This window comes from Dipodomys merriami, unplaced genomic scaffold, assembly GCF_024711535.1.
Source record: "Dipodomys merriami isolate MVZ:Mamm:240054 unplaced genomic scaffold, mDipMer1.0.p SCAF_2, whole genome shotgun sequence".
Classification (NCBI taxonomy): Eukaryota; Metazoa; Chordata; class Mammalia; order Rodentia; family Heteromyidae; genus Dipodomys; species Dipodomys merriami.
In genome coordinates this window covers 9,104,777-9,132,157 of record NW_027203381.1, presented here as the reverse complement: position 1 = coordinate 9,132,157, position 27,381 = coordinate 9,104,777, and the positions used below count along the sequence as shown (strand labels likewise).

Here is a 27,381-nt window from a genome sequence, read left to right as displayed (position 1 = left end):
TACTCTGTATGTAAAGTTTGGAGCTGCCACCTAGTGGCCAAAAATATCTATTTGCCTTCATGAAAGTAAGATATTGAGATTCATCATAAAACCAGTTATTTTTCCTTGCTTGAGAAAAACTTAACTTTATATTCAGTAATGGTGCTTTTTCTGGTACTTTGTTACCAACTCTAACTGACACCATATATTTAACCTAAGTCATTGACTAACCAAACAATCTTACTCTTCTTGCTGTCAACTACTAAGTCTAATTCCAATTCAGTTAATACTTTGTAGGCTATCTAACCTTTCAGTTTTGAACTGCATTTCAAAGCTATCATATTTTCTATTTAGCTCTACTAAATAGCTCTGTTTGAAGAGATCTAAAATTTTTTCTATTAAAGTTTATACATCTTTAATACAATTAATAATGGTGACTCAGGATTTGAAGTTCTATACAAGTATGTTTTCTAATCATAATTATCGACATTTGTGGAATACACATTTGTATGTGTGGTGTGGGGGCAAAAATAATACCTAGATATGGAATTTTCATAAGGGAAAAGGCAGCTAACGTGGCTTGGGAATTTCTTGCTTCATTTAAATTTATCTGTCTTCAAAAAGTAGAATAGAAAAAGCAATAGAATATCAAAGGGAAATTTGAGAAATAGACACTTAAATAGCCTTAGACTGGGCTTTGCTTGGGATATTAGGAGAAGTCAAGACTCTCCCCTAATAAAGTAGGGAAAAATTAGCTTAGAAAATCTAGCTTCTAAGTCAGGCGCTGGTGGCTCACGCCTGTAATCCTAACTACTCAGGAGGCTGAGATCTGAAGATCACAGTCCAAAGCCAGCCCAGGCAGGAAAGTCCATGAGACTCTTATCTCCAATAAACCACCAGAAAACCAGAGGTGGTGCTTGGCTCAAGTGCTAGAGCAATAACCTTGAGCTGAAGACTGAAGGACAGCACCCAGGCCCAGAGTTCAAGCCCCACAACCGACAAAATAAAAAGAAAAGAAAAGAAAAGAAAAGGACAATCTAGCTTCTGGATCTTAGGGTTATAGTCAGGTAGATGTCACTCTTTGTTTTTAAGTCATTAGGAAATAATCAGTGATTAAACCATCTTGACTGAGGTACAAAGAGAATAGATGCATATAAAGGAAAGTCACTGGCTCAGGTTTATATAGCTCATTGGTGGCACGTGGCACTGGATTTGGTCCCAAACACTGGAAAAAGTTATTTTACAAAGTTATTTTACAAGGTTATCATGGGTCATATGTTGCTGTACAACATCAAAGACATACTGGGTCATTTTGCAATTTTACAGTTTTGAACAAGAGCACTGAACAATGCGTAGCTTAACTCAACACTTAGACCTAGTTCTGCATTTGAATGGATATACATATCTCTCCTATCTTTTTTTAAATCCTTTTTAGGCAGATGATATTGACAGGTTGTGTGGCATTTGCACGTCATGTTGGACCTACACGTGTGGAAGCTGAACTTTTACCACAGTGTTGGGAACAGGTAAACTGACTATTTCACTCTGTTGCTATTTCACTCCAATTTCTTACAATAATTAATATCTTTTAAATCTGATTAGTAAATTTATGGAATATAAATTATGCTGTTATTGCAGTTGTGAGTTAATTGTGTTGAAGAATGGTTTAGGGTACTTTGCTTTATTCCTTTATTCAACAAATACATAGAAAACACAAATTTCAGTTCCAGTTGCTAGTATAGTTAGTCATCCATGAATGCAATGGTGAACAAAAGATCAAGATATCCTAGTGGGAGAAAAGAATAAACAATGAAATAATAGGCTATCTTATAGTAAAATATGCTTTTTGAAGAAAAATAAAGCGGCAAAGGGATTAGAAAAGGGCAGAGAACAAATGATGAGAGAATGGATCTGTAAGGAACTGATATTTAAGTAAGAATCTGAATAAAGTGAGATACAACCAGTACTTAGGTGGGAATGTGCCAGGAGGAATAAGATACACATACTTGTGAATGTGTACATTTAGCAATTTATCTTGTCTATATTGTATACTTGTGTTGCACACAGTATATGGAATGTAAGCTTTGAATGTGGGAGGTTTTGTGTTATAATTTAACTTGTTTTAGTACTAGTACTTTCAGATTATATTGAACATTCTAGTCCTCTACAGAATTCAGAATTCTTGACTATCTACTTGGTGGTTAAATCATTAAGCACCTTGTTTTTCCACCTAAAAAAGACTTTCTTACCTATGGAGACAAATTATATGGCATATTTGTAAAAGCACAGTCTCATATTCCTAAGAAAAATATGGGCAATGGGCATTCATATTTTCTTGAAATATGATAGAACCACTAGATTTAGTATGAATAAAATGAATAATGTATATAGTAGCAATTACCTGTGATTATGCCATATATATCTTTACATATTCATACATATTAATGTAGAGTAAGGTTTTAATTGTCTAAAGTTGGAATTAACTTGGATACAATTTATCAGCTTTGAATTCACAGTTTTATAATACATTATTCATGTTCTTTATAGTTTTTTTCCATTTTCTTTATTCATATAGATCTTAACTTACCATTTAAAAAGTACAAGTCATTGGTTTCAGTATCGTCATAGTGTGCAGTTTCCACAACTAGTTCTAAAACATTTTCTCCCATCAAGCTTATTTATTATTATTATTACTATTCTAACACTTCAAGCTTATTTTGTCTCTTAATGGGTCTGTCTGGTTTCCATATGACTATTAGGATCAGTTTGTAAGTTTCTACAAGAAAAGAAGCTGGCTGTGATTTTTCAATTAATTCATTGGATCATTCTATTAATCTGAGATTATTTCCATCCTACTCTATTAAGCCTTTCAATCTATGAGTTTAGAATGTTTTACATTCAGTTGAGTCAAAAAGTATCATACTACAGTATTTTATATTTTTCACAAAATAAGTTTTATATCTTTTTTGTATTAATCACATCAAAATACTTCCACTCTTTGCTGTTGCAAAGAAAATTCATTTGATTTTCATTTTGTTCATTGCTAATATACATAAATATGATTGATTTTTCTCTCATATGTACATTTAACTTTGTAACTAACTGATCTAGACAAAAGCAAAACAGCACAAATCTTTTATGAGTAGCCATTGATATTCAGGCCATTCTGGTTTAGAGGTAACTACATCTGAATTAAATATAATTCCAGGGTATCAGTAATAAACCACCTTCTTCTTTATAACCTGAATAAACATAGATTTCAGAGATCTACCTAGCTTCCTTACCTCCGTTTGTTGCCCAGTAGATTACTCTATAATTTCTTTTCTTAATTTTAGGGATCCAATATATTATTGAATTATGTTACCTTTTCTATGGGAATATGAGAACAAATATACTTCTTTTCCAGTCAATGAAAGATTTATATTCTATGACGAAGGCATATGGGAACAAAACCCAGTATGTGTCTTTTTGTTGTTGTTACTTTTTGTTAAAAATCAGTGTAGTAGATGCAGTAGCAAGCCCCATCATTTTGTGCATACACACAGGAATAAAGTTTTTTTAAGAAGAAAACCAGAGCTAAGTACAGTGGTTCATGTTTGTAATCCTAATTACTCAAGAGGCATAGATCTGAGAATTGAGGTTCAAAGCCAGCCCAGGCAGGGAAGTCTATGAGACTCATATCTACAGTTAACCAGCAAAAGACAGAAGTAGAGCTGTGGCTCAGTGGTACAGTGCAAGTTACTAGTCAAAGAGTTAAGTGACAGCTCCCAGCTCCTGAGTTCAAGACCCAGTACCATCACACACACAAAAGCTATACTTTCTTCAAGCTGGCCTTGACTTATTAAAGAAATTATTTCCTATTACCTTAGGTAAGAGACTGGCACACATCTGACCATATCTATCATGTAAGATCCAGAAACTGAATTTTAAGTTAATTTCATTAGGTATGGGTCCTGGCTTCTCCTGAGATGCTAAAGAAAACTTAGTTTTAAGCATATAATGTCTATAGACACCTTACCAAATTTTAACTTTGTTTTTTCTCTTAACAAATGACCCCTGTGGCCTCATGTTTAGGCTGTTCTTAATTTCCTTATTCCTGATCCAGATATAGCTGCAAAGCGATTTCAAGAAATGGAAAAGGAGCATGCCTTATAGCACTTAGCCCAGGATTGATGGTGAAAGTAATTCTCTGTTGAAAGAAGAGAGTGATGTGTTAGTGCTTGATTTATTTAATTTTTTTTTGCTGTAGATTAATCACAAATACCCAGAAAGACGACTGCTTGTAGCGGAATCCTGCGGAGCACTGGCACCTTACCTTCCTGTAAGAATTCTTTTGTCATTGAAAAATTTGTGTTTTTATACAGAAATGTTTTTTTCAGGTGTCTTACCTACTTTATTCCAAATTCTCCTAGCAGTGTAGCTTAAAGGAAAGAAATCAGTTGGTAAAAAAAAAGGGGGGAAAGGCTCATGTTAGTGCTATCTTTACTTACATAGGTGTTACTTACCTTTATTTCTTTTCTGTATATAACAGTATCATTGGTTTTTGTTGAATATAACAGTAAACTGTTACCAGAGTATGGTCTGGGTTCCTTGAGATCCTTTCTGAAAGGTCTGTGATATAAAGGCTATTTTGATAATAATACTTTTTTTTTTGGTCTTTTTCACTGTATTGATATTTGTACTGTTGGTTAAAAAAAAAATCTAGGATGAACAAAATGCTAGAAACAATTTTGTGTGGGTACTGGGATTATAGTTCAGTTATAGAGTGCTTGCCTAGCATGTGTGAGAAACCTTGGGTTTGCCCCTAGCATAGTCCCCCCAACAAACAAAAAAAAAATAGATCTTTGTGAACCAAGATATTGTGGTGTTTGACTTTATATTAAATAGTACCATAATAAATTAGCTGCATATTTAAAAAGCTCTTTTGAAGTTTGCTCTCTTTCATTAACCTGCTTGAATTTCTAGTCTCACTTTAGAAATTTTTTTTTAAATGAGCATCAGAACTTCATAATTTCTCATCCCACCCTAGCATTTGTTTTGATTGCCAGAGTAATTCCTTCCTGTTATAATCTTCAACACTGTTCTGTACTTAGGAGAAATCATTCTCTAGTTATAGCTGAATGTTGATCTTTTTTTGAGTAGCTAAATGTGCTTGAGTGTGCCACTGTAAAGAGTTGAGGATTTTCACATTTTTAGCAAAAATACAAAAACTTGCTGAGAGATGATTAACACCGAATTCAAGGTAGGTCTTATTATCTCTAAGAGAGGAAAGGTAAGAGTAGGGACTTGGAGACAGCAAAGATTGGAAAGCAAATACAGCAAAATATTTTGTGTTTATTTAATATGAATTTTGAAAAACATGGATATTAGTGCTATTTTCTATCTATACTTTTATGTTTTACCCTAACTAAATGGTAAAATCATGTCCATTATTTTCAGAAAGAAATTCGTAGCTCCTTGGTCCTTTCAATGTTACAACAGATGTTAATGGAAGATAAGGCTGATTTAGTAAGAGAAGCTGTGATCAAAAGCCTTGGTATCATTATGGGATACATTGATGATCCTGACAAATATCAACAGGTATGTTTTCCAAAATGAACCTCTTTAACACCTTGACAGAATTCCAGATAATACAAAATTCCACATCTTTGATTCAGATACTTTATAATATGTAGTAGGGATGTAGGTATAGCAACTGATCCACTGGGGATTAATGTATAGTAGGGATGTATGTATAGCAATTGGTCCACTGGGGATGTTTGACTGCTTTTAATTTGTAAAGCTCAACAGGAATTTGGTAGCCGATATGCCATGTTTGTCTGTCAGTAATGCATGGCAAGAAAAGGAGATCAGTAGGCTTTTTGTCTTACTTAAAATATTTTTGTAAATTTCTTGAAATGGATATATACAGCTTTTGATTAAACTTCTTAACCTTATTCTCTCTTCTTTTTTGCAGGGTTTTGAATTGTTGCTGTCAGCTTTGGGTGATCCCTCAGAAAGAGTAGTTAGCGCAACACATCAAGTATTTTTGCCAGCTTATGCTGCCTGGACTACAGAACTTGGGAATTTACAGTCTCATCTTATACCTACACTACTGAACAAAATTGAAAAGCTGCTCAGGGTAAGTTTTTACTTATAAGCAATAAACTGTTCTTAAAGCTATCTTAAACTCATAATGAGTAACGGAAAGTGCCACTTAGCTGAATATTATATTCCTTGTTGGTCTGGAGCCAAGAGAAATGAAGAAAATTTTGCCTTACTAACACTAGGGGAAAGTGGCATGATCTACCTTTGTGGAAATAACTGAAGTATTATTCAGAAAGCTAGCCATTCCTTGACTCTGAAGACTTAACTAGTTTATAAAATTTACCAACTCTAGTGCAGAATGCAGAACTAACTACAGACAGAATCTCTGTAGCTTTATTTCTATAAATCAGAATTTTTTTTTGGTGGGGGGGTTCGGTCGTGGGGCCTGAACTCTGGGCCTGGGCGCTGTCCCTCAGCTCTTCAGCTTAAGGCTAGTACTCTACCACTTGAGCCACAGCACCACTTCCAGCTTTTTTCTTTTTGCTTATGTGGTGCTAAGGAATTGAACCCAGGGCCTCAGGCATGCAAGGCAAGCACTCTACCACTGAGCCAACTTCCAGCCCTATTTTAACTGTGTATTCTACCGCACACTTAAGAACTTTCCGTTCTATTCAAGCAAAAGATTTGCAGAAAAGTTAAAGAAATGATAGAAACTTCCTGATCTAAGTTTTGTTCTAAAAGTTTTTTTAGAGGACACAATATTAACATTTTTTAAATACCTATTGGGTGCTCTGGACATAAAAGAGTCTATTCCATTTTCAGAATTCTATGTCACATATATTGATTTACTCTGTAAATTTCAAAATGGATATAAAAACAGACAACTAGACTGAAGTAACTGTTCTACAAAACCTAGGGAATTTTTAAAGAAAATTTTTAAGTGTATGCATTCTTTCTTAGAATTACACATACTTGGGCTGGGCACCGGTGGCTCACGCCTGTAATCCTAGCTTCTCAGGAGGCTAAGATCTGAGGATCGCGGTTCAAAGCCAGCCCAGGCAAGAAAGTCCGTGAAACTCTTATCTCCAGTAAACTACCAGAAAACCGGAAATGGCGCTGTAGCTCAAGAGGTAGAGCGCTAGCCTTGAGCTGAAGAGCTGAGGGACAGCGCTTAGGCCCAGAGTTCAAGCCCCACCGACAAAAAAAAAAACAATTACACATACCTGTTTTATTTGTTTTGTTTTGTTTTCATATCATTAATCTTATTAATTGCACAATGCTACTAAAAATTTCTGCAATATTCAGCCAATAACAATTGTCTTGTGTAGAAATTAAAACTATGTAAATAGTTCATTTATCTGTTATTTCTTCAGTTATTTCTAATATAGTAATGATATCTCCCATAGATTTATACTGCAGTAAACACTTTGTCTCTATACCAATCCTTTTTTTCTTTATGTCATTCTTTCTTTGTTTCCTTCTAAAATTAATTCTCCTACATTTTATCTACGTGTGGAAGCAATATAAAATGTTTTCAGTACTTGCAAATATAGCTATCACCAAAACTGTAAAAAGCAATAGGAAGCAGAAGAGGGGATATAGCAGGTACTTCTGCTGAATTAGCAGTTGAGCATTTAATATGATTCCTGTGGTTCATCAGTTTCTTTACCCTAACTTATAAAATTACAAATTATGAGGCAGTTTCTAATAAAAGGAGAACCTATTAAAAAAATAGTTCCTAACATTGGAAATGACTGGCATTCACCCTAAACTTTTTCATATAAAAGAATCTATTACATCCACAGTGCCTTATTGCTGTTTCTCATTTTGAATAGACCATCTTCATTAAGTGTCATGTTTTCAATCCAACAAAGTGTCCGTGTTTGAATCCAAATCCTTAAATGTTTCATTTGCCGTAAAAAGGGAAAACATCACAAATCCAATTAGCAATGTAATTTCAAAAGACTAAAATTAGCTTCCACCTCCTTATGTTTCAGGAAGGAGAACACGGGCTGGATGAACATAAGCTCCACATGTATCTTTCTGCCTTGCAGTCCTTGATCCCATCTCTCTTTGCATTAGTGCTACAGAATGCACCTTTCTCAAGCAAAGCCAAGCTTCATGGTGAAGTGCCACAGATAGAAGGTACTGAACTTAGGTTCTAGAAGGAAGATGTAGAATATTATTACCACCAAATTTTTTTTATAAAAATTCTAAAACTAACAGTGCAATTAATAGAATGTATTTTATATGTGAAATAGCTAAGGTTCACTATGTGGCTTCATCTTTATGGGTGTGCCTCATGGTATAATATTTATACTTTCCATTCTTACTCTATATTCCTTTTTTTATAACTTTAGGAGTCTGGAATAAATGTTCCTTTCATGAATAGATCTGAATCAATAAAAAGATTCAGATAACAGTATATATCATTGTCATTTCACTTTCTTTACATGTTTTCTTCCCTGGCATTTACAATTGAAAACAAATAGGGTAAGGTAAATATACTTTTCCTGCTTTGTCCTCAAAAGAAAGGAATACAATTATATGTAGTAGAATTTTCTGTTTTTTCATAGAAAGAATGTTACTTTCAGAAGCATGAAATTATTAACAGAAGCAGGTACTTTGTTATCTCTCCAGGTAGCCAGTAAGTGACCTTTGATACGTGGCACATGATGGATACCCCCACTGTCCCTAGACAACAGGATAAAGGGCTATAGATAAGCTTACAGCCACGTATAAAAATACCTTTGTAGATGTTTTCAGGTTTGTGAAATTACCTGTCTTTACTGTCTACTGATAAAGAAGTATGACATTGAGAACACTAATAGTCAATGTTTTTAGAAGTATAATTTTCATATCAAGTAAACTTGTCTTACTATATCCTTGGGGCTATGAAGTAGTGTTCAAGGAGACATGAAGCTATGGGATATATTATCATGTGCTATTTAATGTCATATTTATGTGAAAAATAAACAGTGGGTGAAATGGGGTTAGTTTAATGCTTTAAAATATTATTGACTGGGTGCAGTGACTCACGCCTGTGATCCTAGCTTCTCTGAAGGCTGAGATTGAGGATTGTGATTAAAAGTCAGTTCAGGCAGGAAAGACTGAGCATCATATCGCCAATTAACCAGCAAAAAGCCAAAAGTAGAGCTATGGCTCAAGTGGTAGAGTGCCAGCCTTGAATGAAAAAGCTAATGACAGTGCCCAGGCCCCGAGTTGAAGCCCCATTCATCCACACATGCATGCATGCATGCACACACACATACACAAAATGGTATTATTGAGTGTAGTAAAAATTCAAACTTCTTAAGATTTATAATTTGAAGGTAGAACTTCATAAAGCACTCACAGCTGTCCACTTCTGATTCTCCCACTTTATTCATAAAAGCTCCTCCTGTCTTTCTGATCTTCTCTCTCCCTGTTTTTTTTGTAGGTTTGGCTATATTAGTTTGTTACAGCTGTCTCAATTAGGGCTTACAGACTAAGTAGTTTAACAACAGAAATGAATTAGCTTCCAGTTTTGGAAGCAAGAGGTCTGAGATGGAGGTTCAGCAGGATAGGTTCCTTCATAGCTATGAGGGAAGAGCTGTTGCATGTCCATGCCTCTCCCTGAATTTCTGGCAGTTTGCTGGTAGTCTGTAGCATTCCTTGACTTGCAAACACATCACCTCTTTCTATCTTAACATGTCATTCATAGTGCCTATTTCTGTGTCCTTTGTCATATTAGATAAGGAGTCTACCCTACTCAACCCAGTATGACAAAATCTTATTTCCAAACCTAAGGCTCTGGAAAGATAGGAAAACTCAATTCTGCTTATACTTGTTACCATTTCTTTATTTAACAAATAATCGTTGAATGTCTGTTGTTGCCATGCACCTACTAGAGATCAGATAACAGTTTCAAAAGAACTCTTACCTTTCTAAACATATTACCTTTTCTTGTGATTAACTCATTTTAACAAAAATAATATTTTGTTTTCAGGGTTTATTCTTTGACTTTTAACAGTAACTGTAAATGTTACTTAATGTGCCCTTATTTAGGTTAAAATGTTTTAAAAATAAAGATTATCATAACCTCACTTAAGAGAAATTCCTGTATCTGTGTTTATGTACTTTTGTGTGTGTGTGTGTGTGTGTGTGTGTGTGTGTGTGTGTGTGTGTGTGTGTGTGTGTGTGTGTGTGTGTAGTTTGGAATATAGTTTATTATAAATGAAGATTTGTGTTTTCATAAATGATGATGAATCACAAATGATTTTATTAGCAATTAGTTTATACAACATTGACTAATATTTATGTCATGCACTCTTATTTTTATTCTATTTTTGTATATGTGTGTGATGATACTGAGACTTGAACTCTGGGTCTTTTGCCCCTTGCTTGGCCTGACAAATGTTTTACATCTATATTTAAAATTTGTCATATGCCAATTCAATATCAGAAGACCTTATTTTCCTTGGGCAAAACTACCTAAATTTCCAAAGTGCCATTTTCCATGTGCTTTATTTCGTTTGTTTTATAGTGACTAGGTTCCCTCGGCCTATGTCACCTCTTCAAGATGTGTCTACCATTATTGGAAGCCGTGAGCAGTTGGCGGTGCTACTACAACTTTATGATTACCAGCTAGAACATGAGGGCACAACAGGCTGGGAGAGCTTACTATGGGTTGTCAATCAATTGTAAGTTTCTACTCCATGTTCATTTGATATACCTAAGTCATGGAAAGTGATTCTTAATAGCCTTGGAACTGAGGGCATAATTATTTATTAAAATAATTGTTTTAAATAATTTTTATATACAACTTCTCATTATCATCACTAGCAAACGTTATCTACCACTGAATATGTAATTACTGATCTAGGGAAAAGCTGCCTCTTTGTTTGTCAGAAGGACTAGTCTGCTGCCTTGTTTGTCCAGTGGTGGTGATGAGTTCTAAAACTACATCCAGATTTCTCCTTTTTGAGGCTAAATAGATGCCATGTAGCCAAGCTGTTGTCAAATATCGAATCTGTGAGTTTGAAGTCGAATTTATGTATTTTATGGCAGTTAAAAAGTATCTTGTATGTACAGTAGAATGTAATCTTAAAATCTTTCAAAGCATTTCAAAAAATTTCTTTCAAAGAACAAAATAGTAGAAGGTGTTGGATTTGCATTGTTCCAAAAATTGGCAAGGAAGTAATCATTTATATGAGGGGCTGGGAAGGTGGCTCAGTGGTAGAGCACTTGCCTTGCATGCCTGAGGCCCTGGGTTTGATTCCTCAGCACCACATAAGCAAAAAGAAAAAAGCCAGAAGTGGTGCTGTGGCTCAAGTGGTAGAGTGCTAGCCTTGAGCTCTTGAGCTGAGGGACAGCGCCCAGGCCCAGAGTTCAGGCTTCACGACTGAACCCCCCCCCCAAAAAAAAAAAAGTATCCTGGATGTAATAATTTATATGAATCACGTGCCTATTCTTTCTTTTCATATTCAGGTTGCCACAACTTATAGAAATAGTTGGCAAAATTAATGTTACTTCAACTGCCTGTGTCCATGAATTCTCCAGATTTTTCTGGCGCCTTTGCCGGACATTTGGCAAAATTTTTACAAACACTAAGGTAACAACTTGTATTCCATATTTTCTTAGACATAAATGCTATAACAGAATAAAAAGCCTGAGCCCTCTCTTTATCCTTAGTAGAATGTTGTGATGGTTAAAGAATATTCTAGTTGTTATTCTTCTTAGCTTTATTGTTTTAGAAGATATTTCACTTTGAGTGTAATATGTACCTAGCCTTCAGTAAAAGATTTACCAAGGTTTTTACCATAGGATGGTATCAGCTGGGGAACTCAAATCTGTTCCCTTAACAGTGCTTCTGATATTTCCTCACTTGCAACAGGTTCTACATGGAGCTATTTGCTTGGCAGAAACTTCGTAGAAATTTGGTAGAAACTTGAGGTGGTTTTAGAGCCATAGCAACTTTACAAAGCTTGCTGCAAGCATACCAATTTAGGAATAGCATGTACACAGATAAATTTATATTTCAATTACTACCAAAGGTATAATTTTGAGCCAAACCTCTGTATGGCTCAAGTTGTAGAGTACAAGTGATGAGCAAAAGTTGAGTGAAAAGGAAAGGCACTGATTTCAAGCCACAGTACCAGGAAAAATATAAAAATATAATTTGCCATGTTGACCTATATGTAGGTTATATAGTAGGTTTAGGTATTAAAATTGGAATGCCCTTAGATTCCAATTTCTTAATTCTAATTTGTAGCATACTCTTTAGTTCTCTAGATTTACTAGAAACATTACAGCATGGTGCCTGTGATTCATGCCTGTAATCATAACTACAATGGAGGCTGAGATCTAAGATCAAGATTCCAAGCCAGGCAGGGCACGCAAATTTTGAGAGACTTTTATCTCCAATTAACCAGGAAAAAAAATTGGGAAGTGAAGGTTTGTATCAAGTGGTAGAGCACCAACCTTGAACAGGAAATGCTAAGAGTATAAAGCCCTGAATTAAAGCCTCAGTATTCACTCAAGAAAGGAGGAGGAGAGAGGTGAGGGGAGAAGGGAGAAGGGATAGTTACAATCAAATATTAAGACATTGAAAAGGTAAGCATCTCTTAGTGCTTGTCTTTACCATTAAGTGTATAGTTATTAAAATATTTAAAGACCTAAAAATAAACTAGAAAAATTTAGAGACTCCATGGCCCTATTAAGTGCTAACATTTATGATCTTAATAAGTAAGATTTAAAAAATCTGTATTTAGTCTTATATAATCTGAGTGCCTTGGCGCCAGCATCATGGTGCATACCAGCAACCCCAGCACTCTCAGGGAGCTGGAACAGGAGGAAAACCAGTATGAGGACAGCTTAAGGAAAAAAAAAAGATGAAGAGGGAGAGAAAGGAAAGAGGGAAAAGTTGCTTCAGCTTGTTTGGTTCTGTAAATTAGTAGATTTAATGTTTTAACAGTGGGCTGCCTCTCAACTTAAGTTAAAACATGTAAATTAATAAGCCTGCCTATAGATAAGAAGGCAAAAGCTAAATCTTTGTATTATTGTAGGAAATGCAAAACCAGTGTATACTTTTCGTTAATGTCTAATTTAAATGCTTTGATTTTACTCCTATCAAATATTGGCAAAAAATTTTCATGATGTCTTAAACAACTTAGGTTTTTGTTTGTTTTGTTTTTTACAAAAGCAAGTTTGGGTGGGAGGGTCACTTTTGAACATGTCACACTGTTTTTCCTCTGTGGTCTGAAATCTGTGATTAGTGCTAAAGATAAAATACTGAAATGAGCATTAGCTTAAAATATTAACATTCTCTTATTTGTTATTTGAATTTCTAAAAAATTACAGTAAATGATTGAGATGGATATCACATGATGAATGGTAGCTGTATAAACCCTAAGTTAGGGCTGGGAAGGTGGCTCAGTGGTAGAGTGCTTGCCTTGCATGCATGAGGCCCTGGGTTCGATTCCTCAGCACCACATAAGCAGAAAAAGCTGGAAGTGGCACTGTGGCTCAAGTGGTAGAGTGCTAGCCTTGAGCTGAAGAGCTGAGGGACAACACCCAGGCCCAGAGTTCAGGCTTCACGACTGGCACCCCCCCCCCCAAAAAAGCAACCCTAAGTTAATAGAATTTCCTTTTCCTTTCAATTATATATAACTAGTGCTAGATATATTAACTGCTAAAGTATATATGTAAATTATACATAAATATATGTAAGTATATAATTACATTATGTATACTATAATAGTTATAATGAATATAATAAATAGTATTTACATACTTAATGTGTACATATAGTATATATTCTACTGTAGAATATAGTATTTATAGCTAATGTATAATATAGTATGTATAGCATATAATACATAGTATATGTAAATATATAGTATATAAATATGTAATAACTAAATAACATTTTATCAACAAGTTCAGTTTTAAGAAACAGTAATTTTAAGCATTTTAAGTCATCTTGGAAATTTTAATTTAGGAAAGACCAAACAGCAATCAGAAAATACTTATTGACCTGAATTGACTTTTATCCTCAAAGGTGTTGTTTTCTGTATCTGTTTTAATTCTAATAGTCATAAGGACTAATTCATTTCTGACTATTTCAGTAGTCTGTAAAGCAAAGTAAATAATAAAATAGCATTAGCAGTAGGAAATATTTTGTTTAATCATTGATTGGCTTAATTCTTTAGACTTGAGACTTTTAAATGTTTCTCTTTGGGTTGCTTAGGTAAAACCTCAGTTCCAGGAGATTTTAAGACTGTCTGAAGAAAACATTGGTAAGTATGCCCATTACTATTTTGAGAAACAATTTTATCTCTTTATTCAGAGAAAATAATATTTTTAATATAGCTATATTACATAGTAAATTGAAAACAAAAAATTGTATTATTAGTTTTACCACTGTAAAACATAGTTTTTACAGCTTGGGAATTTTTTTTTTTTTTTGTCGGTCGTGGGGCTTGAACTCTGGGCCTGGGCGCTGTCCCTCAGCTCTTCAGCTCAAGGCGAGCGCTCTACCACTTGAGCTACAGCGTCACTTCCGGTTTTCTGGTGGTTTATTGGAGATAGGAGTCTCACGGTCTCTCCTGCCCGGGCTGGCTTTGAACCGCAGTCCTCAGATCTCAGCCTCCTGAGTAGCTAGGATTACAGGCGTGAGCCACCAGCGCCTGGCTATTTTTTAATTTTTTTGTATTTACTTTTGTCTCTTAGCTACTGTTATTAGTTTTACAAATTAGTTTACATCAAATATCTTTCACTTGTAGTAGGAGTGATAAGTATCACTATCAATTTGATTATAACTATCATCCTTTGTTGTAACCAATTTAATCCAAGGTTGAGCTTCTCAAACTAGGTACTTAGATCCTTGGAGTTTTGAAGTAACATATTCAAGATACTGAATATTGTAAAATAAACATCATCAATTAATATTCCCCATTTAAAACCTCAAAAAAGTTAAATTTAGGGAGGTGAAAAAGAACTTTCTTTTTTTGCTGAAATTCCTGTGGGATAGTTAAATATATCTTTTCAACTCAATTTCTTTATAATTTAAAACTATACAGAAATAGAGCTGGAATAGCAAAAAATAATAATGTAGAAGCAAACCTAAGGTACTCAAAGTAGTGCCTAATGACAAGGAAATAAGAATTGTTTTGGTATACTATTAATGTCACCTCATTATCTTTGGAACTATGATGCTATAGAAGCAAGCCAGTCTCTAGACACATAGACGGTTAGATCTCTTCCCCCAGACCCATTTTATTTAGCCCAATTATTCCTTCCTCCCTGAAAACAATCAATCAGCTCTCTTGTCACTGAAATTACTGCAGATGTTGTAGGTACTCTGTGTTTAGCAAACTGCTGAAAACTAGGGAGAACCTTATATCTGAAAACAGGTTAAATAAAATGTAGCTATGTGCCTGCTTTCCATCCAGCTCCTTTGCATTTAATAAAACGGTACAAATTGAAAGAGTAAAAGTTGAGGAAGACCTGGCTATGTAAGCACTTGGGAGACTCAAAAAAGCTCAAATTTTGGTTATGGAAATAAGAATTTGATATCTATTTTGGTTATTAAATTTCTTTCTCATCTTCTAGATGAGAAATGACTTTCAGATGCTAATGCCTTTAGGAAGCATTAAAATTTATTTTAACAAAAACCAAATACAGGCCAGGCACCAGTGGCTCATGCCTGTAATCCTAGCTAGTCAGGAGGCTGAAATCTTAGGATCACGGTTCAAAGCCAGCCAGGGCATGAAAGTCTGTGAGACTCTTAGCTCCAGTAAACCACCAGAAAACTGGAAATGGCGCTGTGGCTCAAGAGGTAGAGTGCTAGCCTTAGGCTGACGAGCTGAGGGACAGCGTCCAGGCCCAGAGTTCAAACCCCATGACCGATTAAAAAAAAAAAAAAAACCAACAAGCCAAATACAGAAAGTGTGTTTGGTCACAAAGTTTTCCAAAATAATGTGAATATTTATAATCTTAATTGCATGTTTCTTTTTTACACTTAAAACATATTTGGACTTTTAAAAATATTTTAATAATTTTAGATTCCTCAGCAGGAAATGGGGTCCTCACTAAATCTACAGTCCCCATTTATGCAACAGGAGTCCTTACGTGTTATATTCAGGTAAGGGAAGTTTTCTTATTCTCCAATAAAATCACCTTCTATTTAGAAAAATACTGTGTATTTTTTTCTTCTTTTTTTTCCTTTTATATCAAGGATCAGATCCATGGCCTCTGTCATGCTTAGGTAAGTAATCTGCCATTTAGACAAGCACTGTTGATCCAGGTCCTGATGACATAAGTGAAAATATGGTTGCACAAAAGAAAAAACAAAATTAATGTGTTCATTTTACTCTAAATTATTTATAATGGGGAGCATTTGAACACTAAGGTTCTGAGTGAAATGTCAGAACAAATAAATTAGAGATTGCGTGCTTTTAGATGTTTTTTATTGAGGTTACACTTACAGTTTCTTTGTGTTTTATGATAAAATTTTTCATAATAAATGACAGAATACACATTAGATGAAGCAAACTACAAAACCTTACTTTGTAATGAGCTACATAGTACAAATAATGAACTACCTCCAAACATAACCAGCTTGTAATAGCTATAAACCATTTTGTTTGTTCATGGTTGTGCAATGTGTGAGGGTTTGCTTAACTGACTTCTCTTCTGATAGCCTAGATAGTGATCAGTCATACTGCTTCACTAATCTGTTCAGCAAATGGGGCTTTAGCTTCACATGGCTAAACTCTTATCTATGTCCATGTAGTCACTGGGCTGCCCTCTCTCCTGAAGGCCTATGCATCAGCAAAACTAGACTTAATACCTGGTGATTTTTTTTATTCCCTAAATGGTAGACTTAAGAGTTAGGCCTAGAAGTAAGACTATGTGTGTTAAGGTTCAGACACATGTGTACCAGGAAGTGTGTGGTTCATTTTTGGTTACCACCAGTATAGCACCATTACTCTACTTAACATCATTTTAAGTAAATTACAAGGCATATTAGTCAGTTTTAAGTGTGAAGCATTCCCAACAGATATTTGAATATCATGGACTCTTACTAAAACATTTTTTTTATTTGAATGAAGAAGGAACTCATTTTCTACGGATTTCTTGAATTTTTACCCACTTCTTTTAACATAACTTCTTTTATCCTTTGGATTCAAAATGCATCAATTCATATTTACTACATCTTCCTCCCAAAAAAGAGTAATCTTACAGTACTTAAGTACAGTTCTAGTATCACATTAACAAATGGAAATTTCATCTTTGTTAAAGTAACACAGTATAAAACTTTTCTACAGGCGTTTCAAAGTCTACCTCATAATACAGATATACACAGAAACTATGTACATAGAGTTGTATATTGTCTCTGGTATTCCTAGAGTTATGGAGATCAATAATATAAAGTCCTATTATAGGACCAGGCACATATAAGCATGTATGCCATTCTCTTATTGCTAATTTTATGGCAGCTGTTCTAGCTAAGTCTGATTCAAGCATTCTCTCCTCTTAACCCTTTGAGGTTTTGCATTTTTATTTTAACATAAATATCATTTTAAAGCAGGAGAAAGTATAGGTACAAGACAGTCAATTCGCAGGATAGATTTGCAGAATAAATAACTAAGGACATATCTTTTGAGTCCTATGAAGTCCAAATATTGGATATGTTTTTAAAGAGATAAGAACTTGTATCTTATCGCTGTATACTTGTCTTTTTTAAAGATAAGAATTTCTTATCAGATTACAAAGCAGTAAATTGAAGTAGTATTACAGGCTATCACTGTCATTTATTTTAGGGAGCACATTAAGAATTTTTCATGCTATAGGAGTGGTGCTGTGCTCAAGTGGTAAAGCGCTATTCTTGAGCTGAAGAACTGAGGGACAGCACCCAGGCCCAGAGTTCAAGGCCCACGACTGACACAAAAAAAAAAAAAAAGAATTTTTCATGCTAAACATAATTTTTTGTTAGGATAAATCTTAGCACTGTCGGTAAGCAAAAATTATCTTGATGTCTGTGGATGTAGTTCATTGGAAGAGCACCTTCCTAAAGTAATATACAAGGTTCTGACTTCAATACTCAAATCACATAAGCTCTTGTTTCGAAATTTTTAAAAATGGGAAGTAAGATTATAGTAAGTTTTCAAAACCCAAGAATACTTACTCATTTAGAAATCTACTTTAGAGCTTTTGTCAGCCTCAAAATTTGCTTTCCAAAGTTATGTGTATTCCATCTGGCTTACTAGGCAGTAACAAAGGATGACATCTGTGTCCACCGTGGCCTTGAAGCCGGCTGGTCACTGCGTATGACTTTTCACTATGTCGACTGCCATGTTTTAAATCTGCTGCATCCTTCTTCTTTTGAACTTCATTATTTTGTCACTCCTTTATGTCATTTATAAATGACCAAGGTAGAAAAAATAAGGGACAGTAATCAGATCGTCCTAGGGGATCTTTTAATAAATTCAGAAGGATATTAATTGTTTTATAGCCTTTTGACAACTTGATTTTAACTTAGTATTATTTTCCTGATATAATGTCCAGTTTCCTTTCCTTATAGATTCAGGATAACTAAGCATGATTTTAAAAGTGCAAAAAAACAAAAAACTCCTAGTTGGGTACCAGTGGTTCATACCAGTAATCCTAGTTACTTAGGACCCTGAAGTCTGAGCATGGTGATTGGAAGCCAGCCCAAGCAGAAAAATCCATGTGACTTATTTCCAATTAACTACCAAAAAGCCAGAAGTGGAGTTGTGGCTCAAGTGGTAGAGTGCTAGCTTTGAGTAAAAAACAACTCAGGAACTGCACTTAGGCCCTAAGTTCAAACCCCAAGACTGGCACAATAAAGTAAAAAATAAACTAATTTTTCTAACTTTTTCCATTATAAAGGTTTAATTCTAATTTTAAAAGTAATAATGGTTCATTAAAGAAGGGTTGAGGGCTGGCACTGTGGCTCAAGTGGTAGAGCGCTTGCCTTGCATGCATGAGGCCCTGGGTTCGATTCCTAAGCACCACATAAGCAAAAAGAAAAAAGCCAGAACTGGCACTGTGGCTCAAGTGGTAGAGCGCTTGCCTTGAGCTGAAGAGTTGAGGGACAGTGCCCAGGCCCAGAGTTCAGGCCCCACAACCGGACCCCCCCCCCAAAAAAAAAGAAGGCTTGAAAAATGCAGGTTTATTTTTAATCAAGAAATGCCAGTAGTCTGTTCAGCAAGTATATCGTTTTTTTTGCCAGTAGGATGGTGTAAAAATAATCTCTTGGGAATTAAGAAGATATTTGTTTACTAGTTTATACTTAACTATGAAGAACCAAAATTTATGGGAACTAAAATTTTAACAAAATATTATAGCTATTGTGACTAATGAACTCTTACTCTGCTTCACTTGTTTTAATTTAAACATAAGCACATATAGCTAATGCTCATCATATTGGACAGAATAGATCCAAATCAAAAAAGATGGGAAATCTTTCCTCATACCATTGTGATCATTGATATGTTTAATAAATATCTTCTATTAAATTAGTTTTCTAACTAGGATATTTTTCCTTGCTTGATAATATTTTCTAATTATAGGCAATTATGGTATTTAGTTCTACTTGATTAGTTGGAAATTCATTATCATTATTTTTACTCTGTAGGAAGAAGACCGAAAACTGCTGGTTGGGTTTTTAGAAGATGTAATGACCCTACTCTCATTATCTCATGCTCCTCTTGATAGCCTGAAGGCTTCTTTTGTGGAACTGGGGTAAAAAAGACTAATTACACAATGATTATATTTTTCAGACATGAGGGATTTTGGAGATTGTTTCTTGGTTTTACTTATTATTTGTATTCCAAATTGTAATATTCTCGATATTTTTTAATCACTCTATTGTAATTTTTAAGGGGGATAGAGTACAGGCATGTTTTCCTTAAAGCTGACACGTTTTCTTTTTTCTTTTTTTTCTTAAAAAAAAATGAAATGAAGTACAAACATTAGGTTTCCCAGAAGTGATGAAGCTGTAACTCAAAATCTGTTCCATAGACTCCTTATTCAGTTGTGTTTGATTTATGTAGTCCTGCTCAGAATCACATCCTCTGGCTGCGAATGTAGTTTATCTTCAGCTTCATTGAAAACAAACGTGCATTTATTAATAATGCCATCTTTCATTTGGATAGGCTTCATAACCAATATATAAATATCATATAAACATCTATGCATTGATCCAGCAACCTTGTGACAAATAAGACATGTATTGCTTCCCATTCTAAGATGCAAAAGCTAAGTCCTACCAAGGACTTATTTATAATTCTAGTTATCATTATAAACAGTTATATTTCTGTCCCTGTTGCAAATGTTTAGAGAAGTTTAAAGTAGTTTCTAGATATAGTTTATAGTTTTATAAAATAGCTTACATTTTTAACTGAATCCTAGCTGTGACATAAGAAACCATTCCGTATGTTCTACCGTAAAGATTTCCCATATCTAGTGTTTTTCAGTACACCATTAAGGCACTGTGGCTCTCAGTTTCAACATTGGTATTTCTTCTAGTGCAAATCCGGCCTACCATGAGTTACTGCTAACTGTTCTGTGGTATGGTGTTGTCCATACTTCAGCACTTGTGAGATGCACTGCTGCTAGAATGTTTGAGGTATGTCATCATGTACTTCTGTTGGTTTTATTATAGTGACTTTCTCTGGAAAGGGTCAGTGAACCTTTTTTGTAAGGCTTTACAGTACCACATTATGTTGATATGTAGCCTATGGCATTGAACACTGTCTAGTTGTGTACTGTGTGATGGAGCAGAACTTTAGTTTTGACCCATTTGAGGATGTTTTCTAGCCTGATTGGTTCCGTCAGTATTTTTCTGTCTGTCTCTCAGATTTTCTTTTAAATCTTATTTTAATTTCATCATATAAATGTTTCTGATTATGCTTTTCTATTTACTAAGTGACTACTTAAACTAAAACAGCAGGATATTCTTCAAGTTGCTGGACTCGATAGTGTTAAAAGTCAAGTATGTGCAATTACAGATATTTATCCTCCCCCACCGTATCTCCAGATATCTGGAATAACATCTCTTTGCATTCACTGCCCTTGGACTTCTAAGAGCAAGGAGAGTGTTCATACAATTCATCTAGTTTTTCTTCAACTGTTGTCTTCCCAAGTTAACTATAAAAACTGAAATATATATCATTTGTACTCATCAAACAGCAAATATGCCATAGCTTTGTATAGTTTCAAATGCACACGTTTTTAAAACTTCACTTAGAGCATTCAGTTGGTTTGCTGTTTGTTGATGCTTTGAAGTTTTACCACACAGTCAGAATGCCTGGGTTCAGTTTCCATCTCTGCCACCTAGTGACGCTTCATACCTCAGTTTTCTCATCTGCAAATTGAAGATTGAAGCTACAAGTCTCCATCTCAGAAGATTTTTGTTAACTAGATGAATCCGTGCTTGCAAATCTCTTAAAACAGTGTGAAGCTTATAATAAATGTAGAGCTTATAATAAATGACAGCATTAACCTCATTTTTACTCCATACTATTTGTTCACAAAATAATACAAATAGGGAGTATACACTTATCTTAAATTGTCCCTGATAGGCAAGTGATCTTAAAACATCTTAAAGTGCTTTATTCCCATAAGAATGAATTCATACTTTGTAAATTACAGAATTTCCCCATAATATTTTAAGTTGTGATTGAAGAATAGAACACTCATTTATAAATATTTGCCTTTTAAAGATTTTTTTTTTTTTTTTTTTGTCGGTCGTGGGGCTTGAACTCTGGGCCTGGGCACTGTCCCTGCACTCTTCAGCTCAAAGTGAGCGCTCTACCTCTTGAGCCACAACACCACTTCCAATTTTCTAGTGGTTTATTGGCGATCAGAGTCTCACGGACTTTTCTGCCTAGGCTGGCTTTGAACTACTCAGCCTCCTGAGTAGCTGGAATTACAGGTGTGAGCCACCAGCGCCTAACTTTAAAGATTTTTAATATATAAATTTGGCTCATTGAATCTAAAGAAAATTCTGTTGTTACCAGAAAGTTAAAAATCCTCTTTCCATGTTACTCCCTCAAATATTATAAATATTATATAAATAGGGCTCTGTGTTAAGGTGAATGCCAAAGTAAGTTTGGTGTATATTTTTTGTTTACTTAAGTTCCTCCTGGGTATAAATCATTTTGGTTATTCATTATGCTAAAAAGAGGACTTGACCATGAACAACGTCCTTTTTCATTATCCTCTTCTTCTTCAAAAGAAAAAAATGCATCTTTTTAAATTTTTTGGTGGGATTTTACTCTAAGACCCTAAAAGCAATTTCTTTGTCTTAAACCCTGAATTATATGCACAAGAGAGGCATACCATATAAGTGAAAATGATTTACATAAATTTAATAACAGAATGCCCTGCTTCGTATTTGTTTGGTTTTTTGTTTTCTGTCTTGTTTCCTCTATGTATCCTTGTCTGGTTTGGGTTTGCTGTTTGCTGTCAGTGCTGGTTTACAAACTAACTACACCTGTGTCTTGTCACCGTGATAATGAAGTTTTAAGTCTAGTTTGAGACTGTTTCATTACTTTGCCATTTTACTTATGATAACTTTTTTGACAGGCTCAGGAAAATTTTTTGTTTTGTCCCTGAGTCTCTCTGTGCCTAAGGCTAGCACTCTCGCATTTGAGCCCCAGGGCCACTTTCAGCTTTTTTTGTTTATGTGGTACTGAGGAATCAAACCCTGGGCTTCATGTAAGCTAGGCAAGCATGCTACCACTAAGTCACATCTAGGAAAGTTATTTTATCAGTAGGAAAAATTAAAGTTTCTATCTTTTCATTAATCATATTTTGAACAAAATTATACTAAAAAGTAAATATGGTTCATAGATTTATTTTTAATTCATGGTATATAATTCAGAATTACGCCTGCTTTCTCTTTAAGATGAGTGACTCTAAAATAAAAACATAAAATTAGGATGTTTAAAATAACTTTTTTTTTTTTTGAGTGGGTCCGGTTGTGGGGCCTGAACTCTGGGCCTGGGCACTGTCCCTCAGCTCTTTAGCTCAAGGCTAGTGCTCTATCACTTGAGCCACAGCGCCACTTCCGGCTTTTATCTTTTTGCTTATATGGTGCTGAGGAATTGAGCCCAGGGCTCATTCATGCAAGGCAAGCACTCTACCTCTGAGCCATTTTCCCAGCCCCGTAAAATAACTTTATTATTTAAAATGTGAGGCCAAAATTTTTTGAGAAGTAAGAAATAGATATACGAGTAACCTAATATGAAATACTTAAATTGAACAACAAGTTTTAGTTTTTAGTTTCTGGACAGAAAGAAACATAGTTGGTTATATTGTTTACATCATAAAGCAGGAGGCTGTGGGGTTGGAGTCATGCCTCAGTTGGTAGCGCTCTAGCCAGTGAGCAAAAGTGTCAGATAATGAGTTAGAGTCCCAGCTTCAGATCTAAGAAAGGAGAGAAAAAGAAATAAACAAGAGGTTATAGTTTATCTTTTTTAAGTAGCAAAATAAGGTAGGGCATTATAGACTTCCAAAAAGATGTAGGAAAGAGCTTCACGTCACTCTTTCTAGTATCCATCATGAGGAAATTGAGTCTGTAACTTTAGACTACAACTCAGAAAATGCCACGGACATTAAGTCAGACAAGACTGACTCCATTTCCTAGTTTTACTACTTACTTACTGGCTCAAAACTCTGGACAAATTACTTCTTCAATCCTTAGTTTCTTTATCTGCTAAGATTCTTGTATTGGTATGCCTCGTCACGTATAAAGATCAAATGATGAATGGAAAATAGTTGATAGTTCTTAAATTTACTTTCTAATTTTCTAGCCTAAAGATATTAAGCTTAAAAGTCCAAGAGCAAAGAAGTGGCACTGTGGCTCAAAGTGATAGAATTGAGAAAATGCTCAGGGACAGTGCTCAGGCCCTGAGTTTAAACCCTATGACCAATTCAAAGTGTGTGTGGGGGGAGGGGGGGGGGAGATCCAAGAGCAATAAAGTTAAATTGTAGCCAGGTGCTAGTGGCTCACACCTATAATCCTAGCTACTCAGAGGCTGAGAACTTTCCATCACAGTTGGAAGCCAGCTCAGGCAGGAAAGTTTGCAAGACCAGAAGTGGCGCTGTGGCTCAAGGGGTAAGGCAGTAGCTCAGGGACAGAGCCCAGGCTCTTAGTTCAAGTCCCAGGATCAGCCAAAAACAAAAAAGGAAGTTAAAACTTGTGCCTATACTACCTTCTTTGTAATGCTTTTGGTGAGCATGAGATTCAAATATAAGCTAGATGATAAGGTGATACAGAGAAGGAAGTTTTATGTGATATTTGAACTTCATTGTCTCGTTTCTGTCTACCTGACATCTGTAACATTTAAGGTAATGACTAAAGCTCATTTGATTCTAGCCTAATTACCTACGGTTATTTTATAAAAATTACTTAAGAACAAGTCAGTTTATAAATTGTAGAGATTATTGCAAAAATTAGTATATTCACTTACAAAGTAGGCTATTCTATCTCTGTGTTATATGCACAGTATATGCACATAAGGATAGATTTTTGTTTCTAAAAATTCTATACTTTCATCTTCTATGAAAGATGAAAGTTCCAAGAGTAGGTGAACAGATTAAGATTTAGAATTAATTTGTGCTTCTATTGTGGAGTATTCTGTATTAACTCAGAATTTAGTATTATTTATAAAAATAAAATACTTCTCTCACTTTTTATTTTGAAAATTATAATTGGCTGGTAAATTGTTTTATGATTGGGACAGGTTAATTCTGTTCATAGTTTTTTGTGTGTGTGTGGTTTTTTTTTTACTTAAGCTTCTAGAGAAAAATTCAAAACTCAGATTATTACCAAAGTTTTAATGAATTTTTGTTTACAACTATCACAAATCATATATTGGAGTAGTCATAACTAAGCTCATTTCTTGAATACATACTTTTTAAATTTTTGCATAGCATTAATAACACAAGAATCCTTTGAGTTAAATATTAGTATCATCTTCAGATGAGAAAACTGAGTTTCAAGAGATTTTGTGATATAATCTAAGAACATACCGCTATTAAGTGAAGAACTGGAACCTGAACCCAGAGCTGATTCCTAAGTATAATACTTGAATATTACGCTATGTTACGTCTTTGTACCTCAAGGAGAAAGCTAGGTGACTTAAAGATTTGGAATTTTCCTATATGGCTTTTAAATTTACTTGCTTAGAATAATCATAGATAGCTTAGTGGTGGCTATTCACCATTTAAGTTTGGTTTAAGAACAATCCAGTTTTTGTACCTTGTTGGTAATAATAAAATTCCACTCTCTGAGATTTCAGTCATAGCAACTAATATGCATTCTCATTTTAGCTTCTTTACGTTGTTGCAAGACTGGCACTCAAACTCAGTACTTGATACCCTGCTCATTGACCAGAGCTCTACCAGTTGAGCCATACCCTCAACCCCTTAGCTGCTTTTCAAAAACTAAAATTTTCTTGCATTGTATTGAACATAGGAAAGGCAAAGACTTTTTGACCACAAAGGACAAACTACCATCAAATTGTTGACAAAATCTTTTTTTCAAGGACTGCTAGGCTATTTAAAGCTTTTATTTTCCTCCTAAAGCATTCTCTGCCTCTGTAAAGCACCCTAGTAGCCATATTTGCTTAGCTTCTAATTTTGGTTTTGCTTTTGTGTTTTCTCTCTTTCTCTTGGTTGTTCCTTTCTATTTCCCATGGCACGCTGTGTTTGCTCTTTCCGTGCATCACCTGTGAATACCCCCTGTGCTGACCAATCAGCTGTTGGTGAAGGGGGTGAATGAAACTCTGGTAGCTCAGAGGGTTGTTCCTGCTCTCATTACTCTCTCCAGTGACCCTGAAATGTAAGTGTTCTTGCTGCCTTTTACATTCAGCATCCCTTTCAAAATGTGCCTGCCAGGAAATAACCATCAGCTTGTTAATTCACTGAAGAATCTCTTTAAAATAATAATCCTAGATTGATTATACTTGCCTTAAACCTTATCTATCATGTTACTATTCACATATAAGCTTGCAATCTTTTTTAAGTCAGCCTTCAACAAGGAGCCTAATTTGGAGGCCATATGATAAAAGCAATCTATATTAGAACTGTTAGTAATCACTAAACATTTTCAAACACTAAACGGTGCTGATGGACTATTTCTTCCAAGCCACGAAAGGGTGCTCTGCTAATCTCACTAACAGTTGTTATCAGTAAGTGTAGTGGCATGAACCAAAGGCTTAACATTTTTAATGTCTCGTGTGGGTGACTAAAGCAAGAAAGGCCAGTGAATCTGCCTGCCCATCCTCAGTCACAGCTAACCCAGTTCTCATTCCAGTTTACCAAACCATTTTTTATTGCATGTTGACTGGTTTACAGCTGACTCTTCGAGGCATGAGTGAAGCGTTAGTTGACAAGCGGGTTGCTCCGGCCCTTGTTACCTTGTCCAGTGATCCTGAATTGTGAGTTTCACAGACTGCGACCTTAAGTTATCCTGCCTGTCTTTTTGAGCATTCTTGTTGGTCTGCTGTTTAAAATTTTTAATTTGTCATTGCTAGAGACTAATACAGTATTTTTACCTTATACTTACTTTCATACACATTTTAATAATACTCCCTTTTTAATAATGGCAAAGAAAGTTTCAGTTTGTTTATTTTTTTAATTTCTAACAGCTCTGTCAGGATTGCTACAATTCCTGCCTTTGGCACTATTATGGAAACAGTAATTCAAAGAGAGGTAAGAAATAATTGAAGCAAGGCATATCAGAACCTTTTTGTGTTATTTCTTTTAGACTAGTGGAAGGTATTGGTATTTTAAAGCATGATTAACTACCCTAATATAGATATGTTTCCTTTTCCTAATTCACTGTTCCATATACCATATGTTAAATATTCTCAATAAAAACTTAAGTGTAGGTCTACATAGATTTTATTTATTTATTTATTTATTTTTGGTCAGTCCTGGGGCTTGAACTCTGGGCTTGGGTGCTGTCCCTGCACTCTTCAGCTCAAGGTAAGCGCTCTACCACTTGAGCCACAGCGCCACTTCCAGTTTTCTAGTGGTTTATTGGAGATAAGAGTCTCACGGACTTTTCTGTCCGGGCTGGCTTTGAACCGTGATCCTCAGATCTCAGTCTCCTGAGTAACTAGGATTATAAGCATGAGCCACCGGTGCCTGACTAGATGTTTTATTTTAAGCATATCTGAATATTACAGTTTTGAATATTAAGTTTTGTTTCAAAGCTTTCTATTATGATAAGATAGATTTTGGTCAATCCACATTAATTTTTTTAAATTTTAATATTTTTTTATTTTTAAATTATTTTTTATTTTATTGTCAAGGTAATGCACAGAGGTGTGTCAGTTACATAAGTAAGGT

The 27,381-nt window shown here is 34.9% G+C and overlaps 1 protein-coding gene across 6 annotated transcripts in view; it reads left to right on the top strand.

Moving 5' to 3' along the window:
• Window positions 1-27,381, top strand: part of Relch (RAB11 binding and LisH domain, coiled-coil and HEAT repeat containing) — an 89,362-nt gene that overhangs the window by 44,908 nt on the left and 17,073 nt on the right. For 3 of the 6 annotated variants that reach the window (XM_070029000.1, XM_070029003.1, XM_070029005.1), the window contains 13 exons: window positions 1,415-1,505; window positions 4,229-4,300; window positions 5,419-5,559; window positions 5,936-6,100; window positions 8,004-8,151; window positions 10,532-10,688; window positions 11,476-11,599; window positions 14,237-14,285; window positions 16,053-16,132; window positions 19,652-19,758; window positions 20,545-20,644; window positions 25,785-25,867; window positions 26,676-26,739. In XM_070029000.1, coding sequence (XP_069885101.1) covers window positions 1,415-1,505; window positions 4,229-4,300; window positions 5,419-5,559; window positions 5,936-6,100; window positions 8,004-8,151; window positions 10,532-10,688; window positions 11,476-11,599; window positions 14,237-14,285; window positions 16,053-16,132; window positions 19,652-19,758; window positions 20,545-20,644; window positions 25,785-25,867; window positions 26,676-26,739 — 1,381 coding nt within the window. Of the gene's footprint in view, window positions 1-1,414; window positions 1,506-4,228; window positions 4,301-5,418; window positions 5,560-5,935; window positions 6,101-8,003; window positions 8,152-10,531; window positions 10,689-11,475; window positions 11,600-14,236; window positions 14,286-16,052; window positions 16,133-19,651; window positions 19,759-20,544; window positions 20,645-25,784; window positions 25,868-26,382; window positions 26,466-26,675; window positions 26,740-27,381 lie in introns of those variants that run through there. The other 3 variants (XM_070029002.1, XM_070029001.1, XM_070029006.1) reach the window with 3 other exon arrangements.